Source organism: Megalops cyprinoides, chromosome 20 (assembly GCF_013368585.1).
Source record: "Megalops cyprinoides isolate fMegCyp1 chromosome 20, fMegCyp1.pri, whole genome shotgun sequence".
Classification (NCBI taxonomy): domain Eukaryota; kingdom Metazoa; phylum Chordata; class Actinopteri; order Elopiformes; family Megalopidae; genus Megalops; species Megalops cyprinoides.
This window is the reverse complement of record NC_050602.1, coordinates 19,003,027-19,022,583: the sequence shown is the minus strand read 5'-3', so window position 1 is coordinate 19,022,583 and position 19,557 is coordinate 19,003,027. Positions and strand designations below refer to the sequence as shown.

At 42.1% G+C, this 19,557-nt stretch overlaps 1 protein-coding gene across 1 annotated transcript in view; it reads right to left on the bottom strand.

Moving 5' to 3' along the window:
* Nucleotides 1–12,064: 12,064 nt before the first annotated feature.
* The window catches only part of LOC118795986 (potassium/sodium hyperpolarization-activated cyclic nucleotide-gated channel 2-like), a 40,787-nt gene continuing 33,294 nt past the window's right edge, over nt 12,065–19,557 (bottom strand). The window contains exons 5-8 of the mRNA XM_036554811.1: nt 19,252–19,398; nt 18,734–18,974; nt 15,931–16,095; nt 12,065–13,484 (exon numbers count right to left, since the gene is read on the bottom strand). Of these exons, the coding sequence (XP_036410704.1) occupies nt 12,556–13,484; nt 15,931–16,095; nt 18,734–18,974; nt 19,252–19,398 (1,482 nt within the window). The 3' untranslated portion in view covers nt 12,065–12,555. The remainder of the gene's footprint in view (nt 13,485–15,930; nt 16,096–18,733; nt 18,975–19,251; nt 19,399–19,557) is intronic.

Genomic DNA, 19,557 nt, shown 5'->3' with positions numbered 1-19,557 from the left:
CAATGAATGAATGTAAATGAATGAATATAATGTGATGAGTGTAATGAATCTCACAGTACTACAGATGAGAGATGTGGTAAAAGAGGCTAGTTTTTCATTCTTGGTTCATAAAATGAGTTCCAATTTCTATTAAACCTGAGGAGTTCTAGTGGGGGAACAATCAGTTCAACAGCGCAGTACCAGAACTCTTGACGTGAAGTACTGAGAGATCGCTCTCTTGGTTACTGTACAGTATGTTTGGAGCTCCCCTGAAAACTGTAGTGATCCTCTTTCCTGCTTTGCTGTTTTAGGGCCAGATTAAGCCTCTGTCACTGATTGCTGCTGAGCTCTGCTAATTTCAGTTGAAATCACACTGTGGTGACAGGCAGATGACCGTTGCCAAGTGTAACATAACACTCACAGTCCACTGTACCTTTGTTCTCTGGTGGCCTCACTTGTTACCTTACTGCACTTACACAGCATTTTTACAGGAGATCCGAGCTCCTGCCTGGTGTGTGTTGAAGTTCTAAATCATGCCTCATTATGTCTACATAAATCCTTTCAGCCTTTTATAGCTGGTTGCTGAGAAAGGCAATGTTTGGAATAGCTCTGATGAGGGCCATCACATTAACCTTCAAAGGTAATTATTGATAATTGTTAAAGTCATGTGAAAAATTGCAAAGACCTGTATCAAGTCTTGTGAACCTCCTCCTTTTCCTGGGACTGCCTGCATTGCCACCTCACTTGCCCTGTGCTTTGTGTGCCTTGGCGCCTCTCCTAAAGAACATCGGCACTAATGCTCAAATGGACTCAAGAAGTACACCGTGATCGTTCTCTATCTGCAGAGGAACATTGGCCAAGTCACATGCTGGCTGCAAATGAGGCTCAAGGCACGTTTCGGAAAAGGGCTTTCAGAAGCATTTACATTCATGTCACTGTAAAACCTTTGCCTGACCATCACAGGAGCCAGCTGTGTTGCCAGGTGAAGCGGTGAGAGCTTCCAATGACCCGTACACTGGGTTCCATGCACCAGAACACCCGGACTGGTATGTTAGAGGTGTAATTGGTTGCCGAGGGTGATGTCCGTCTCTCTGCAGGTGTGTTTTCACTGCAGGTAGATTCAATATATTCCGTCAAACCCTTTGCAATGTTTAAAAAAAAACACAAAAACTTAAATATTTAAGCTGCAACAGGCTTCGAAAATGTCAATAGAGCTCAGATTTTAAATCTGAAAAGATGCCAAATCACCTACACGGCCACAAACCTTTGATTGCTTGCTGTTTGAGGTTAATGGACTGGATGGACACATGTATGGACACGTGTGTGTGTGTGTGTAAGAGAGAGAGGGAGAGAGAGAGAGAGAGAGAGAGAGAGATAGAGAGAGAGAGAGGGAGAGAGAGAGTGTGTCCTTTCCCTCAGCTTGAATACAGCCAAGCAGTGAGGCAGGCAATCTTCCCAAAGCAATTAAGTCGCGTGGAGCACTGGGGGACAAGGACACATCAGCATCCGGGTGATCTGATTGGCTGCTCTCCGCTGGGCTCTTCCGCATCATTTGCTGATCGCTTACTCATTTGTGGTGGTGTGTGTGGATCTTGTGGGTGTGTGATATTCAATGACTTAAGTCAGTCTTCCTAACGTACTTGAAAGTTTCCTGGTGAGACAGGAGCTCAGCACTTTACATAAACAGGGTAGTGTACTAATGTTAGCTTCTGCTAAGCGAGATAAACCTGTCCCATGATCTGCATATCCCAATCATATTCCCACAGGAGATATAACCCTATTCTGATCTGAAAATCAATACTGTGTTCAACATTCATGATTTGATGACATTTTGTGGTTATTGTAGCAACCTATGGGAAATTGTGGCAGAAAATGAGGATTATACATTGGATTTAATATAATTATATGTTGGACTGTGTGTGTGCTCATTTTGTCTGACTTTCTAAACTCATAGTGGCTTCAAGTGGTTACTTTCATTTTTCCGTTTTTTTAATAATTCAGAGCCACAGCAGAATATTGATTTTAGAATCTGACATTTATATTTGGGATATAAGAGTTTTGACAAGTACTCCAAAACAAATCATTGAATTGGATGCCCACAGGGAGAAAGGGTGAGAGACATTAATCCGAAATATTAATAAAAGAAATGTAACTTCGGTGTTTACCTTGACTCCATGCGCTTGTTTTTCATGTAATGCTTTCTTTTTTTCCGATTTACCAAATATTTTCTTTTTTCAGGGAAAGTCTATCAATATAATATTGGCCTTTGGGCAGAGGAGTGATTTGTAGTGTGTAAATCTTTCATGGGTAAAAAAAAAAAACCTTGGCAATGTGTAAAAATTGCTCAACTTTAACACTGTAGCAAGACCATAGTGGCAAGCATATGGTTGCACAGGACCTCTCCCAGAAGAACCACACAAAATAGCTTACCTTGAATACTCATGACTATTAAGGGCTATCTCAGAAAAACAGGAAAAAAATAAAATTAAAATTAAATTAATTATTATTATTTTGAGCTGTTAATGAACTCTTAATGACTTGTTGCTTTGAAATATGATATGGTTTTCAAAAGTAGTTTACATGGCGACCTGTCTCAAACTGAGAAAGCTATTGCATGAGCAGTGAGATTTTTGAGTTTGTCCATTTTTGACCTCAGCACTAAATGAACAAACAACCTTTGAAAAAAGAAAATGATTTGTTTGGTTCCTTTAACATTGTAGTTATGATTTAACACAGCAGTAAAACTTGTTTTCAACACTATGAGGTAATCTCCAGTGGCTCTCCATCTATGTATAACATGAGAGTTAACTGGGCGACTAAAAGCTAGTATCATTTCCATTTAGCCCCTCTTAAGTGGGAACAATTGGACGGCCACTTCAGATTTGCAGAGCGATTTGTGACAGTTCCTTTTTCTGTGCATCTTTGCAGCAAGGGCCATTCATGCTCCTGCCACTTATAGAAGTTTAATTAAGACATTATCTTGGCTCAAACTGCAATAATGTAAAAACAAAAAGGCCTCACTAATGACTTTCCAGACACCGAAATGCATTTATGATGTTTAATGTGTCACAATTAGATTTAACAGGGTTGCAGAGCTTAGCGTGAATGCAGATGGTGACGTCTTTGGCTTGAGGCAGAGATTTCACCTGTGATACGTGTTTAATGCATCTTGCGATGACAGTCTGTAACTCACTCTGGATAAGGGTGTCCTCCAAATAAATAAATAATTACGAATGCAAACGGCACACGCATTTTCTGTTATCGTATTAAGACAATAACGCGTGGCGATGACAGTTTTGCCCAAGTCAGCGCTCATGTTCCCGGAGGGCAGATATTTCTGCAGATAAAAGAGGTGTGAAACGCTTTAGAGGAGCTATTAATATTACTGACATATACCTACAGCAGAGCAAGTGAGGCATGAAAGAGATCTCATTTCTGAGGGAGGACATGTTGTCTGCTTGTTCCTTCTGTGTTTTTAGCATAAAGTGACACGGCTTAACCTTGGAAGTCTTTGTTTAGCAGAGATACAGCCATCTGTGTTGCATTAATTGTGTTGATTTAAATACGAGTTTCGGCGGTTTTCGCGGCGAGAGGCTGGCTTGGAGAAAACCCTGGGCAGAGAATCGAAAACCTGGGCTTGTGCAGTTGTTGGATTGCTGTCAGACTCACCATCTGAATGATTCTGAAATCTGTCAGCATTGCTCAGAAAAAAAAAAATGTTAGTCACAGGCCACATTAATATTTATTATAAAATATGTTTCAGAAAAACTTCAGCCAATTTTGAAACACATTATTAAGGTCTTTGTTCGATGACAGATTTTAGGGGAATTGTGCAACTCTACAATGCCTTATGGTAATGCAGGGGCATAGTCATGCTGACATCTCACTCAGTCAGAGAAATGTGAAAAAAGATGGCTTTAATTCCGACATACTGCTAAATGGTCACCCACGGCAGTGTGTGTGTATGTGTGTGCAGAAGGGGGGTTGGCATGATTAAAGATTAAATGTATCTCCAGTTTCACTTTACTTTTTACCATGGCTACCTGGTCATCCCCGCCCTTCCACTGGTCTCCCTCTCCTTCCTCACGCTCCTCTCCCTCCTGTTCTGTGCCACCATTGCAGCCATATGTGGCTCTGCTCTGGGCATGCAAGCTGGCCAGAAGTGTCAGATGGGGGAGGTCTGGGAGTGGGGGGGGGTTGGGCAGGGGTGGTTTTGTATGTCTTTATCCACTATAAGAGAGCTCTAATTCGGTGCTACAGATGGATGTCTGCAGCATGTCTGCTGGGACAAGGAGGGATAGACAGAAAGACTACAGAGAGAAGGAGGGATAGACAGAAAGAGTCCCGAGAGAAGGAGGGATAGACAGAAAGAGTACAGAGAGAAGGAGGGATATACAGAGTACTGAGAGATTGAGGGATAGACAGAAAGAGTACAGAGAGATGGAAGGATAGAGCAGGGAGAAATACCTAGAGACAGACAGACAGAGCAGGGAGAGATACCTAGATAGATAGACAGAGCAGGGATAGATACCTACAGAGACAGAAAGAGTACCGAGAGAAAGAGGGATAGACAGAAAGAGTACCGAGAGAAGGAGGGATAGACAGAAAGAGTACTGAGAGATGGAAGGATAGAGCAGGGAGAAATACCTAGAGACAGACAGACAGAGCAGGGAGAGATACCTAGAGAGATAGACAGAGCAGGGAGAGATGGAGGGACGGAGAGATAACGGGAACCCAGGAAGCAGTGCGCTGTGTCTCGGAGCATCTCTGGAAAAGCTCGTCCTTGGGCTGCCCTTGTCTCTGACGCACGCCAATGGGATGCTCACAGACACAGACGGCTCATCACTGATGCAGCACAGCCACTATCTGCAGCAACACCCCGTGGTATTTATTCCCTGCATGACTGTGCAGCTAGACTGAACCTGTGTGTGGGGAAATATGTATGTGTGCACATGTACATATACATGCATGTGGGAACATGTGTGTGTATTTGTATGTGGGCATGAGTATGTGTGTGTGTGTGTGTGTGTATGTTTGTAAAGGGTCGTCATCTATAAACTACATTATTCATGCAGAATACTGTCTGCAGAATCTAAGGTTTACAACAGCAGGCCGAATTGAATGCAAGGAATCAATTACCACAAATATGAAAGAAGAAACACAACTCCATGCCAATACGCCAATGCTCTCATGTTTTATTGCACAAGGATTACTGCATTTCTGTTTGGAACATGTTGACAACACTGCCACAGACTGATTAGCGTACTAAGAAAGACGACGGTATGTTCTGTGCTGAGTCTATTTGGACATCAGTGCAGTACAGTTGGCGCAGGAGTTACTCAGGATGGTCTCCACACCTCCCCTCTCTCCCTCTCTCTCCCTCTCTGAGAGAACGACAAAGACTCTCAGTGCATAGAATGCAAAAATGAAAGCCAGACTCCTATTCATTGTAGTCAAACAGCGGCGGAGCTATTTCTGAAAGAGCCGGTTACAAAGCCTGAAGGCTCTTTATCTTGAGACTCGGTGAGTGAGATGCTGAATCGCTTCCTCTCACTGCGCCCACAGTGAGGGCTCCTTCCGCCAGCACCCCTCCTTCCTCTTCCCTAATCACACAGCGTCTGGTTCTGTTTTTCACATGGGACCGGAGGGCAGGAAAACAAAGACACGTGTACAATACACATTACTGAAAAACCTACCGACACAGAGGGAGCAGCTACATACATTAGACTGGCAGGCTATATTATATTATTAAGACATATAAATTGCAAGAACAAAGCTTTTTTTTATCCCATATGTTTTTAAATATAATCACTACAGGTACATTCTAAGTAGAACACACAGTATTTGAAGTTGGGAGATCCCACGTGAAATGTGAACCAGAAAAGTCTGAAAAATAAACCCTATGAAATCTCTCTTCCTGAGGGTGCACTACATGGGCTTTCCAAATCCTGAAACTGAGACTTCAGATTCTTTCATTCCGATTTTAATGGAATTATTAATAACTTTAACCTTTTTGGTTCTTTCCAAATTACAGAATTTATAGACTTTTGGACTGTTTCAGAAAGCTCCAACCCTGTGTTTTTGATAAGCAATGTTGCCAAGTATCACTTTTCAATGAGTTCCTTGATTTATTCTTGGAACTGATTGGCTCAGAGTTGTAATCTGTTGCCGTGGGACCATCCTAAATTCTGCTCTCTACTGCTCGCTCCTGCCTGCACCGATGTCGTAAAGTACGGCTAGAATTATTTGCAGGCCTGTCCTCACATTGTAATTGATGTTTGGGTGATGCATAACTGTAGGCTGTAACGGGACAAGGTGTCCCCACAAGTTCTGTTGTGTACCACTATGCCGAGTGCTGCAGGTACTAAAAATTGGTGTGAGACATTTCCACATGTTCCATGTGCAGTCTGTGTATCCTGATCAAGGAAAATTACACTGAAAACTTTCATTCATAATTTTTTTGTTTGTACTCGTTTAGGAAATACTATTTAATGGTCTCTTTTTTTACATATATTGCAAGGAAAACTGAATCACAACAGGGATTTGCAGCTGGAGAGGTTTTCAAGCCACACTCACAAAAATAGACTATGTGAAAACTAGGTACATATGCTAGGCACTAGGTAATATGCAATACATGTGCCCTGAGGCACAAAAAGGACTCAAAAACATATAAACCCTGATTTTACGTGAGGGTCAGTACCAAGGCGTCCCATCGTCCAAACACCTGGCAATGCATGACAATAGATATTACAAAGCATGATTCTCTCAGTGACAGCTGCGCTGTTATGCGAACCACCAGCGCAAAGTCGGTATTTGCTCGCCGCGGGTTCTGTCCACACAGCTAAGCCTTCCAAAAAAAAAAAAAAAAAACCTGCTCCACTCAGCCCGTAGCATCAATTAAGTAATTTCAGCTCCCTTTTTCGGTTTTAAAAACACTGCATTTCGAGAAGAGGGCTCTCCCTCCCTCTCACACACTCGTCACACATTCACCCTTTACAATAACATCAGCAGCTGTGGAAGAGTAGGCTCAAAGGAGCATGGGAGAGGACTTCAGTGCACCCACACAGCAAAACGCACACTGGAAATATTCACTCATTTAGATTTCGCTGGCAACTGGGTATCAACCGCTCCCTCTGGAGGGAAAAAAAAAAAAAAAAAAGCAAATAAATTTAAATGCGCCTGCTAATGAAATTCCTGTCTCAAAGCCAGTGACCTTTGAAAAATGAATGGAGATTGTCACAGAAACATTAAGCTTAATTTACAGTAGTGTGCAGCAGGTAGAAGCGGCAGCGTCTGTAGGTCAGTGGGGGGAGGGCTAACGTTACGACAAAAGAATTCAGGAGGGTTCCGTGACACATTATTATAAGCTCCAATTAGAAACGCTTAATAAAGCAACGGTGACTGAATTATAAATCACCAAAAATTTGTATGTTTTATCCAACATTAACACATATTGGTAAATATGATATTCTGGAGAGGGCCACAGTGGCAAAACAGAAAATGATACAATATGCAATAAAGTTTCAATATGCACTGCTCAGACAGTGAATAGCTCATTTACTCACATGTACTGATGCTGGATTAAATATTAACATTGTATTTGTAATGATCCATATTGCAGTTTTGTTTCTTAATGCCTGCATTCTGCAGCGTTATCAGTTTGAGCCCTTTTGGATGAACATTCATCATTTTGCTGCACACTTTCTCCGCTTTTTGTCAGAACAAAGTCGCATTTAAAAATGGAATATCTGCGAAATATCCATGGCTACTAGGAAAACCAGAGCAGACTCTTTGGGCATGTGTCATAGCGAAGGATTCACACAAATACCAGCGTAAGGAACACACAAAATTCATACACAAATGCACATTACTAGGATGACAAAATCATTCTATAACACATTCTATAAAACAAAAGAAAGCAAACCTGAGCAAGATGACCATCATGATCACAATTTTGGTTTTTGACGAGAATCAATAAAGCCTTAACATTTCTATGGAACGGTAATGTCCCACCAGTTCTGTGGGTCCTGTTTTTTTTCTTGGGGGGGGGGGGGGGTGGGCACCTGGAGAGACTGAAGTGGTAAAAACTTTCTTACAATCTCAGAATACTGAGGCACACACACAGGGGTTGCTATATAGTAAGGGACACAGCGTCTCTCCACACAAGCATAGTGTGCTTACCAAGTCCAAGTCAGCATCAGTTGACATTCATATATGATGAACATCTTACCTATACACCTCAGATATTCATCAACAGAAACGTTTTACATTATTTATAGTTTTGTTGTTTCGAATTATACATGTAGCACAAGATGTCTGATTCACTGTTATCCATCATCATTTGCATACAGTACATTCAACACACAGAAATGCTACAGATATATCAAGGCCATAGCTGATATCGTTATCACAGGTCATTCCTCTTAGTCAACTCAACTTGTCTCCACTAAAATGACCAGACATCCCTACAATAACAAATCGAGAGCTTCACAACATCATTAAAGTGTCAAACATGCACCAGTTACTCATTGCACAATAAGAAACGGCCAAATACCATTAAACCTGGTGGGGAAACAAGAGATTTCAGAAAATTCTTCGCTAACTAGACTAACTACTGGGACTCAGATTCAAAAGTATTATTGCTTGCAATTCATCTTGATGGGAGTGAAAACCCAACACTGTGTAGGTTGCAGCAGTTCTTCCCATACAGAACCTGTAAATGTGAAGGGGTTTAATGCAGGCCTTTCTGCCTAGCATAGAGGAAAGCATTTACTTCATGACAAACAGAGTAACATCACTGCATAGCTGTTCACCAATTGTACATCATGACCTGCCACACTCTGAGCAACCCATAGTTATCAATGCGCTTCCAAAAATGCAGTGGTTAGGACACCATGGAGACCATAACTCAAAGAGATTATGACTGTTAATCATGGAGTAAAACATAAGAAAATCATAATGTGTTTGATGCAGGTTTACAGCAACAGAGCAAAGCTGGATAAAAAAGCTGGATAAAAAAAGCTGGATAAAAAAAAATACTGATAATACTTGAATAATTGCCACTAATTGCCAGTAATTGCCAATAATTGCCACAATTGCCACATGAGGTGTGCAGGAAGTCCCAAGTTTGACAAACCGTTTTTTATGACAGCCATTAAATGCTAACATTAGTGGTTTTATGACTGCTTTAAGACTTATTGCAAACATGTGAAACAGAAAAAAAAAATGTTACAGAAAAAAAAATTTCAATGAATCATCTTTATCAATAAATAGAAATGTACAAAAAAATGTACACACGATACTTATATTGCACTTGCAAAATCAAAAGAGCATTAAAATAATAAAAATAAATAAATAAGTAAATAAACTAGAAAGCTAAAAATTCATTCAACTTTTGCTTTTTTGATATTTAGGTTTGTGCAAATGATGAAGTCAGTAAAATCTGATTGACTCATTCGTTCATTTATTCATTGTAATAATTAATTTTAAAAGGCTGTAAAATAGGACATTCCGCAAACACAAAGAGCCAAAACACTGGAAGAATGCTGTAATTTCAGATGCTCTTGACTTCATGTCATCAATCATTACACAGTTCACTTTTTATTCTAAATTAAACAGATTTCCTGATTGTTGCTGAACCACTACTCCAGAAAAATCAGGAAATATTACTACATAATGTAATGTGCTGCCAAATCGCATATGTTTGTACATTTTCCATCCTTGCACAGAACTAAAATCAACTAAATATTGCAGTTTTGGATTCTCTTAGTGTTTAACAAAGATAAATTTGTACCTGTCACACATGGATCTGAATTAAGATGTATTTCCACTATGACTAACCAGATCTTGGGGTTATATAAATAGTTTCTAGAAAAAAAAGACAAGATTAAACACGGGTGGATTTCGTAAAACAATATTTAGACCTGCTTCTTCTTGCATTCAGATGACATTCCTCACACTCCTGGGATTGTCATTAAATTCTGGTATGATATTAACACAGAATTTTCAGAGGGTTTAGCTCCATGATGCTGCTTTCAGTAAGTCACCAAATGTAATGATTAAACATGACATTTAAACTATAAAATTAACTGAAATGCCAACTAAACCACTTTGCAATAAAAACCATGGGATATGAGCACTGTTTATATGTCTTTGGCTTGATTTGTCTGGGACATTAACCCACAATCTTCTCATGCCCCATATCAGGAGGAAAGCAAGTCGCTCCTTCACAAAGCCACTGAACCAGTTCAGAGGGGAAAACCGCAATGTTTGAAGCTGAGCTGGAGCGAAAAAAAGAGGACAGAGAGTCTAAAGCCAAAAGAGCCAACGAGGGCTTTATGGAGTTATAGCGTTTGAAAAAATGACCTTTCTGGATTCCCTGTACAAGATCAAACAGACAGTCACAGTGTGGCTGTCTCTGACCTCACACCAGCTGGTTTTGAGGACTGGGAGAGGCCCTTGAGTCCTCTGTCAGTTGGAACACAAATCCGTGGACAGTAGCAAATGCTGGCATATTCATGTAAAGTACCAACAGTGGGTCAATGATTGATGACAGGAGTCAAAGAGGTCCAGGGGCAACATGAGTGTGCTACCACAGATATTCTACATACCAACCAGGTTTTCAACTCCCTGTGCTTCACACTGAAAGTTGTATTTCTTCTATTGCGGGAGCTGTGTTCTGATATCCTTTTTAAAAATATTTATGATGGGTCGAATAGCTAGACCATAGAACATAGCGTAGCATAGTAACGTAGACAGCATAGGAACCATTTGCTACCAACCAGATAAGGTGGAGTATGGAGGTTAGAAAGAACACAGGGGCCAAAAGCGCCAAAATCAACATGGCAAACTATTTTTATGAGACCACAAGCTGAGCTGTGGCAACATCGAAATATTGGTCTAACGTGTGCGGGGCCTGATCTTCATATATGTGAATTAAACAGACCCCTGATCCTGTTAGTTTCCCATTTGGGACTCCTCTTATACCCTCAAGCAAAATACCGAACCTGAATTTGTTTCAGTAAATATCCAGCTATATAAATAGATGATATGTAAGTCTCTCTGGATAAGGGTAGTGACTAAATAAATTTTAAAAATACATTAAACATACCCCTGAGCTTATTCCAACATTTACAGGAGGTAAGGAAAGAGCTCAGTGTTATGTATTGGACTCAGAAATGGAGCCTTATTCAAAATCATTTCAAATACAGACAGACTGAACTGGCAGTGCGACAGTTAAAAGCCTCTCCATGTCTGGAACATTGGCATGTAATATTCACAGGTGTGAGATCACATTAGCCACTATTAACATGCCTGTGGTCAATACCAAAAGGCTGCCAGGACTTTTACAGCATCAGGACTTTTAGAAGGAGGTTATATTATAAAAAATTGTCATAATTTTAGGATACACTATGAAACAAAAAAAAAAAAAATCACATATCAACCCAACCAAACCACTCACAGTCAGTGACAACATCAGGTTTTAACTTCTGCTGAAACATTTCCCACACATAAAGCAATGGTCATTATGTAAGGCAGGGTCAATGTATTGCCAAAAGTGTAAATCCATTTCCAGGGCACATGCATACACCAGTTTGTGAGTACACTTGATGAGTCATAGCTTAATTCTCACCAACTTTACACCTGGGTTACCCAACACTAGCTGAAGAGACAGTTTCACTACGACAGACACGCACAACCAAAAAAAGCAGCGGAACAGGGCCTGTGTCACTGTGTTGAACACATCTGAAGTAACGAGCAGGCATGACAAAAATTCAAGTAATAGAAATAATGCTCGACTCCGTTTCGAGAAACGGAGAAACCAGCACACGCATGAACCAAGAATATGGCTTCTAAAGTCAGAATCAAGGCAGTTAAACAAATGGCATTTTTTTCTCTCATATTTTTTTTTTCCCAGTTGACATAGACACAACCCAACTTTGTGTTTGAGCTCAACTTTGGTCTAGAGAAAAAACAATGAAGATAAATATTTTTTTCCCCTTTTCTTTTTCTATTTACATATATCGATTTAAGATCGACCAGCGGTCTAAAATATGAGTCTTTTTTTCCATTTTCATTAAAACAATGCTGAGATAACAGTGTCGTGAGTAGAACACCTAGTTATTTTTTCTATGATAGTTTATACATGAAAACAACACCAGAATGTTTCACAACTGTTATCTGAAGCAGGCTGCTGGTACCTCCTCTGTCCTTGTTCAGTCTAATTTGCACTGTTTGGATTTTATACAGCATGTGACAGGTATATTCATTATGTTTTGGACTACGTTTTACAATAAAGAAAGCAAATTAAGGAGGCATTTGGTGGCAGAATGTGGAAAGGCATGACCACATCTGCGTGTGTCTGTAGAGTGGAAACACCCCCGCCTTTGTTGATTATTCATCTGTACAGACTATATTGTTAGTGATACATAGTGTCATAGTTCCACTTACTCCCCATCACCGCCGGTGCAGCACACATACATACATTCAGATTGTAAGATTCAGAGTGCAACAGGGAGTGGGGGAAGCTTTAAGGCTCAATGGGCCACAGGCCCTCGCCATACAGCTATGCTCAGGTCACAAGTTGGAAGATAGGCATGACCTGGCCGGATCTGTTTCGGAAAGGCTGACAACGGAATCTTTCTTGGGCGCCCCCGGGTCCAGTGGGCTGGGTCCTGTGACCGTCCCCTTCCCCGGAGGGGCCTCCGAGGGCGAGACGGAGGAAAACGACCCCGTCGGCATCTTGGGTGGCAGCGGCGCCTTCTGTGGCACACTGCCCCTGAGCCCAGGGGGGCCGGGCATGCTGGGCTGTGCCTGGGCAGGTCCGACAGTGGGAGACGGGGGCTGGCTGGGGGAAGCAGGAGGAGCTCCTTCCTGGGGGAGGGAGGACTGAGAGGCAGACAGCGCCCTGGTGTCCTGGCCCAAGGCGCCCCCCTGCAAGGGGTGGGTGCTCTTATGAGAGGCGGTGCGCTGTGTGGGGCCGGGGGCGTGGTGCTGCACCAGGGAGAGCTGGGAACCCGAGAGGCCTGCCGCGGAGCCAGGGCCGTACTGGAAAGTCCGCCCCCCGGCCGCCAGCGGGCTCTGAACGGGCGGGCTGGAGATGGCGGAGGCGAAGGCCCCGGCAGAGGGCTGCTGGGATTGGAGGGGGGATGCTGAGACGGGGCTGGACAGGTTCTGGACCACCTGGAACCGCCGCACCATCCTTGGGGACTGCAGGGACATGGGGCCCACCAGAGGGCTCACCATCTGCGGGCAGAAGCTCATGGCCACCGCCTGCTGTAGGGTGGCGATGGCGGAGCCCGACTGGGGCTGGCCCGCCGGGCCAAAAATGGTCCCCTGGGTGGGCGGAGTCATAGACATGGCCCGTGACCGCTGCAGGTCGACCAGCTGCACCATCTCACGGTCATACTTGACAATCTCCTGGATCAGCTCATTCTCGTGGTTGTTGAAGACGCCGGAGTTGAGGTCGTGCTGGACTTTGTGCATCAGGATGGAGTTCTTCTTTCCTGCACAGTGACAGACAAGAGAGTGCTGTTGGGTCTGAAATAGCTTCTCCCCACACGTAATCTCTATGATTAATTAATTAATTACAGCCTTCTCATCGAAAGGCGGTTACTAGCCAGTTATAATTCAATGTGCATGATCACCATTATTTTACAGGAAATAATCATTCAAACCCATTCAGCTAATCTGATTGTTTGCTTGTCGCTTGTAGACATCAGATAGCACAGCATTACACCCCATTTGTAACTGAATAATCCCTGTAAAATGAATATGGAACAGTGAAGCTATTAAATGGCTAAAAGTTATAATTGATTTGCCCACATATTCCCTAGCTTTCTCTAGTACCACAACTGCACAGCAGGAGAGGGCAAGCGTGAGGTTTACCCAGCAGGGTTTGGACCTGAGCCAATAAAATTTCATTCCTGATTGCGGCTGTGTCTGTGTGTATGAGTGTTTTGTGTTTATAGAGCTATGAGTGAATGTGTGTGTGTGTGTGTGTGTGTGTGTGTGTGTGTGTGTGTGTGTGTGTGTGTGTGTGTGTGTGTGCGTGTGTGTGCGCGTGCGTATGTATATATGTGTGTCTTAAGGGGTACTAAAGGGTTAGAATTCCATTTATGTCTCAGAATTCTATTGCCTCCCAATATCACACCCCCCCCCCCCCCCACACACACACACACACACTCGCAGACACACACACACACACACACACACACACACACACACACACACACACACACACACACACACACACTCGCAGACACACTCACACTCACACCTGCCTCCCCTCCTGTGGAGGCTGCAGTCTGTTGTTTTTTTTTTTTTTTTTTGCTGAGTCACAGTATGAGTGACGTCATTCGGAGCTGGAGGGCCGGCTGCGCATTGGGAGGACTGACGCGCCACACGCAGCAGCCAAGCCCAGCCAATCCCTCACCATACTCCCACACACATCGCCTACCTCACATACATCTCACTTACCTCACAGACATCTCAATTACCTTACGCACATCTCAGAAACCTCACACACATCTCATCTAGCTCACCTCCCCTTGCTTTCCAATTTAGCAATAACAATGAACAAGCACTTGCCATTATATTCCTCCTGCCTTGATACATCCCCAGGATTAACATTCATATTTATGTTACCTGCCAGTTATTAATTACATCCTGACAAGCACTGATAAAAGATACATGTACACAGTATTCATGGGGTCTTTACCCTGGTTCCAGTCATATTACAGATAAGATGTTTACATGCAGGCTCATAGGCTGATTACAACCATCACTAATTTTTCAGTGTACATGGCAATTAAAGTATTCAAAATAACCAATGTAAAAGACAGGCATGAATTTTCCTGCTAACTGTCTTAGTTGGAAGAATAGCTCAAAAGATTATTGCTCTTCATTATCTTGTGTTGTTTTATCAGCACTTTTGCAAAATAACTTATTGTCTACTTGTTACATCAAAAATTCAAGTTTTTTTCACCCATAACAACTAACTAGCAAGTGAATTATGACTCAAGATTCCCTGGAAAACAGCACACATGCAAGCTTAAAGGAGGGATACTCTGAATAAGGTGTTTACATGACTCATGACTCAAGGAGGGGACTGTCCCACATGTCTTGTTTGGGTTTCTCATAGCCAGAATACTGGCTTATTCACGTTATGGTTAATGGAATAAGGTGTTTACATGAATTTTATAACCTATTTTTTTTACCTCCCTAGTGCAGACACTGAAGTTGTGAAAGGAGATTCTACACTTAATCTTTTGCTGAAAAAAAAAAAAAATTTCTTCCCAGTAAATTAAGATTTGATAGATTTTTTTTATTTCAATGGGATTAATAAAGTGCACAACAGAACCTATTTCAAGCTTAGTTCTGTCTATTGGACAAGAGGATATAGGCAGGCTATGGGCTTAAAGGTAAAATTAACAGTGGTTAAGAGGAAATTTTACACTGACACTAGTGAGAGGTTTTTTTTTAATCACACAGAGCATTGTTAATGCATGGAATAGCTTAGCAGGATTTGTAGAGGGATCAGTGGCCCTTATAGTATTCAAAACCAGGCTTGATACAGTACTAGATGCACTCTCGACTACAGGCAAAATGATGAGCCTGAACAGCTTGTTCTTGCAGTTAAACCTCTTATGTTCTCATGAAATTTATGTTTTCATTGACGTTTATTTTATGTGTCATATTGTGATGTTCTAGTGTACTTGGCTTCTGTTGCCTAGTCAGGGTGCACAAGTGAAATCGTGGTAGGGCCTGAAAGGTGTTATGCTCACACTACTAGTCTGTGGGTGTTGTTAGCCTGGTCTGCCACTGTTGCTCATTTAATTTGAATGGGTACACTTCTGTTCTATTGTGCTGGTAGTCGCTCTGGATAAGAGCATCTCCTAAACTCATGTAATGTACTGTAATGTAATGAAACCAGCCAACAGGGAGCGGCACCTATGCGGTTGAGTCGGTCAATGGCCACAGTCTCGAAGGCTCTCCTCATCATGGGGTACTCCTCCAGCACCTCATTGAAGTTGTCGACGGAGAGCGAGTAGAGGCGGCAGTAGGTCTCGGCTCGGACGCTGGCGGTGCGCCTACCTCGCGTCAGCAGGCAGATCTCTGGGAAAGAGATGGATTTCAACCAGCAAACTGAAGCTGTGAAACTGCGTATGCTCTCCGTTTTCATATGTTTCTACTACTTGATCTCATGAAGGTGACACTTCACATTTGCATTCTCCACTTGACCTCGTCAAGATGGCACACCACGTCTGCATAGGAATGTGTGATTCAATCAGACACTAATGCTTACTGCCGATGATCAAACATTGGTGCATGGTCAGTGCAACAGACACACATACACTTATCTCTCTTTATGTATACTTGGCTGAGAAACCCTCACTTCAGACTCATTTCCAACTTGCTGTGGACAACTGTATGGAATATACTTTATATACTTTATATACTCCTGGTTGTCTCTTGGGAAAAGCTAACATAAATAAACTATTATTAATGAACGAACAGCTGCTTGCGCGATACTGTAAGGCTTTGGCTCCTCCTCTCAAGGGACCCACGCCTACAAATAAAACAGCCTGGGGTAGGTTAAATACAGGGGGCATTAGTGGCCCTCCATCCCATTGGAGTGGGCTAATTAGAAGGGGAAGGGGGTGTACCAGCAAACACAGGGACTGCATTAAAATTCACAAACGCAGCGAAGACCCTGCGGCGTAGCTGAGATTAAATACTTTTATCTTTGATGGATAAAGAGCTAATTAGTCGATGTAAAGTTAGAATTCCCTTAATTAATTTGATGGATGCTCTTATCCAGAGCAACTTACAAAGTGATGTATGTTCTCCATACAGTAAGGCTGACAGTACAAATACAGAAGATGTCGTTAACACATTTGAACAAAGCGTACAAAACAGCACTTCAATAACCATTGACTCAGACTGAAAAGACTTATATAGACTTGTACAGTCTTATAAGACTTATCTTAAAATAAGTACAGTGGAAAAATATGTGGGACTGTGGACCAGAGCCTGCAAACCTTGATAACAGACTTTAAAAATCTAAAATTTTAAATCAATTTTTTAACTTAAAAATTCCAAAGTCATTTTTATTCCTGGTTTTATGAGGCCTGTTTTAACATGGCAGCTTGAGCCACCAGATGATAAGACACAGGAAACTTCCTCAGGGTCGCCAGAGACTGGCACATATTACTGCAGCACAGACACAGAATTAATGGGAATGGCTTCTCTATAATGGCATCTATTTTGCACTAGTTTTGCTCCAATATCTTCATTAATCACCCAGCTGGCCCAATGTGTAAAAAAGGATCGCCTGCAGTATAATGGCAATCTGTGTACTCCACTGTATTTGGGGTCACCTCCATCTCTGCGTACTCCAACAGCTGTGCACACCATCCATAACTTTCAGTTACCAATTTAAGATGTTTTATGCAATTTAAGATGTTTTGAGATCTCTTACGCAATGTGATAAGCTCTGCAGTCACTAGAATCAAGACAGAATTCTGTGCAGGAAATGAAACGCCCTAACACCTATTTATGTTATTGAAAGCACACTGTGGTTACACTGAATAAGCTATAGGGCATCTACACTGTCACAAACATTTCACTCTGCTAATACATTACAGCTAAATTACCTGCATTATCTAAATTATCTGATACCTTAAACCAAGATTAAACTGACACTAATTTATAGTATTGAATGTTTACATCGCAGTTACAGGGGAAAATAGTTCTGTAATGCAATTGCGAACAGAGTAATGTATTGAATAGTCTTTATGCAAAGAAGAATGATGTCAGACAACCACAAGAACTACATTGGACTGGAAGGCGTGACAAGATTAATGTCTGCTTGTCCTTGTGCTGGCTCTCCTGTGGCACGAGGAGCCCCGCTGAGTAAATGTATAGTGCACCTTACAATTAGCTCTGTCATGACCGTTCTGTGCGGCCAACTGGGTGTTATTAATTAGCCACATGTGCTCTGTATCTGAGAGATCCTTTCTCTACCAATGGCTCCTGGCTTTTAATGTACATTGCTGTCGGAGCTAGGATAAATGAGACTGGACTGGACTGGGCCCAGAGACATCTGGAAGAACTGCGGCCCTTTTTTTCTGGGTCAGCAGCAGCTGTCAGGCCTTAAACATGTATGAGGGGATGCCCTGAAACTGGGTCAAACTACCAGGTAGGTGGACACTCGTTACACGGTTAAATGCTTTGGGCAGTGAGCTTCTATTCTTTTCTCACCACAGTAATTTTACATGAATTAGCATAAACCTTACAGTGATTGTGACAGTGATACCTTGGGTGAACATAACCAGCAGAGGCAATTATAACAGCCAGCAAATAGCCAGTTAGTATTTTTAACAGTGTAATCAAAAGCACTGGATATAGTTGTTTTTATTGAAAAATATATTATAAAATCATTCAGAACAGCACAAAGATGTACAGTGGAGGAAGACAGGCAGATGGTTGGGGAAGTGTTTGTGACCCTGCAATGTAAATGCATATTGCTTATACCCCATATAAGAATACCCCATATATTCCATGAAAATTACATTTAATTATGATAGATACCCTGATATTCTTTCTTTTTAATAGATACCGTAACATGATTTTGCTAACTGTATATTATGTAAACTCTATGAGTATGAAAAGTATGAAAACTACAAAGCATACAGCTGTTCATGATGTAAATTTCAATGGCATTGGGAACAGAGCATGGTTTGGACTGTACCTCCAAAGTAGGAGCCGTCAGAGAGCTTCATTCCCATGGTGCCTTTGGTCAGCACGCTCACCACCCCGTGCTGGATGAAGTACATCTTCTTGCCGATGGTGCCCTCACGGATGATGTAGTCCCTGGGCTGGAAGACCTCGAAGCGCAGCTTCGTCAGCATGGCCGTGACGAAGTTGGGCTCGGCGTTGGCGAACAGGGGCATGGAGGCCACCAGCTTCCTGCAGTTGAAGTTAACAATTTCCTAGAGGGGAGAAATAAAAGGTAAATGACATGGTGTGGTGTGGTAAGGCTGCTGTACTGTGTGCATCTATTGTTTTTTAATATACAAAATATATACAGTACATTACACTCATTTAGCAGACGCTCTGATCCAGAATGACTTCCAACACAAAAGATCAGAAGTGTATCCATTCAAGCTGAATGAACAACATTGTCAGACCAGGCTAACAACACTCCCAGACCAGTGAGTGTGAGCATATGAGGGTGTGGGGTGCCCTCCCCAAGGGTTTCTGTCTCACCTCTCGCAAGGGCTCGTTGAGTTCTCCCAGAATGCTTTCCTCATCAAACATCTTCCCTTGGTACCTGTGCTCATAGTAGTCATGGATTTTCTGTCGGAAGTCAGCCGGCAGTTTATGGAAGGACATGTACTGCTCTACTTGTTTGTACTAGAAAGACAGAGAAATTAGAGAAATCACAAAATAAACTCAACTCAATGACACCTTAAACTGGGAATACACACTAGGGGAGTATCTCTTCACTGTCAGAGAGACAAAGCAGGGACAGATACTGACCAAGTACAGCATCAGTGATCACAATCCAGTAAC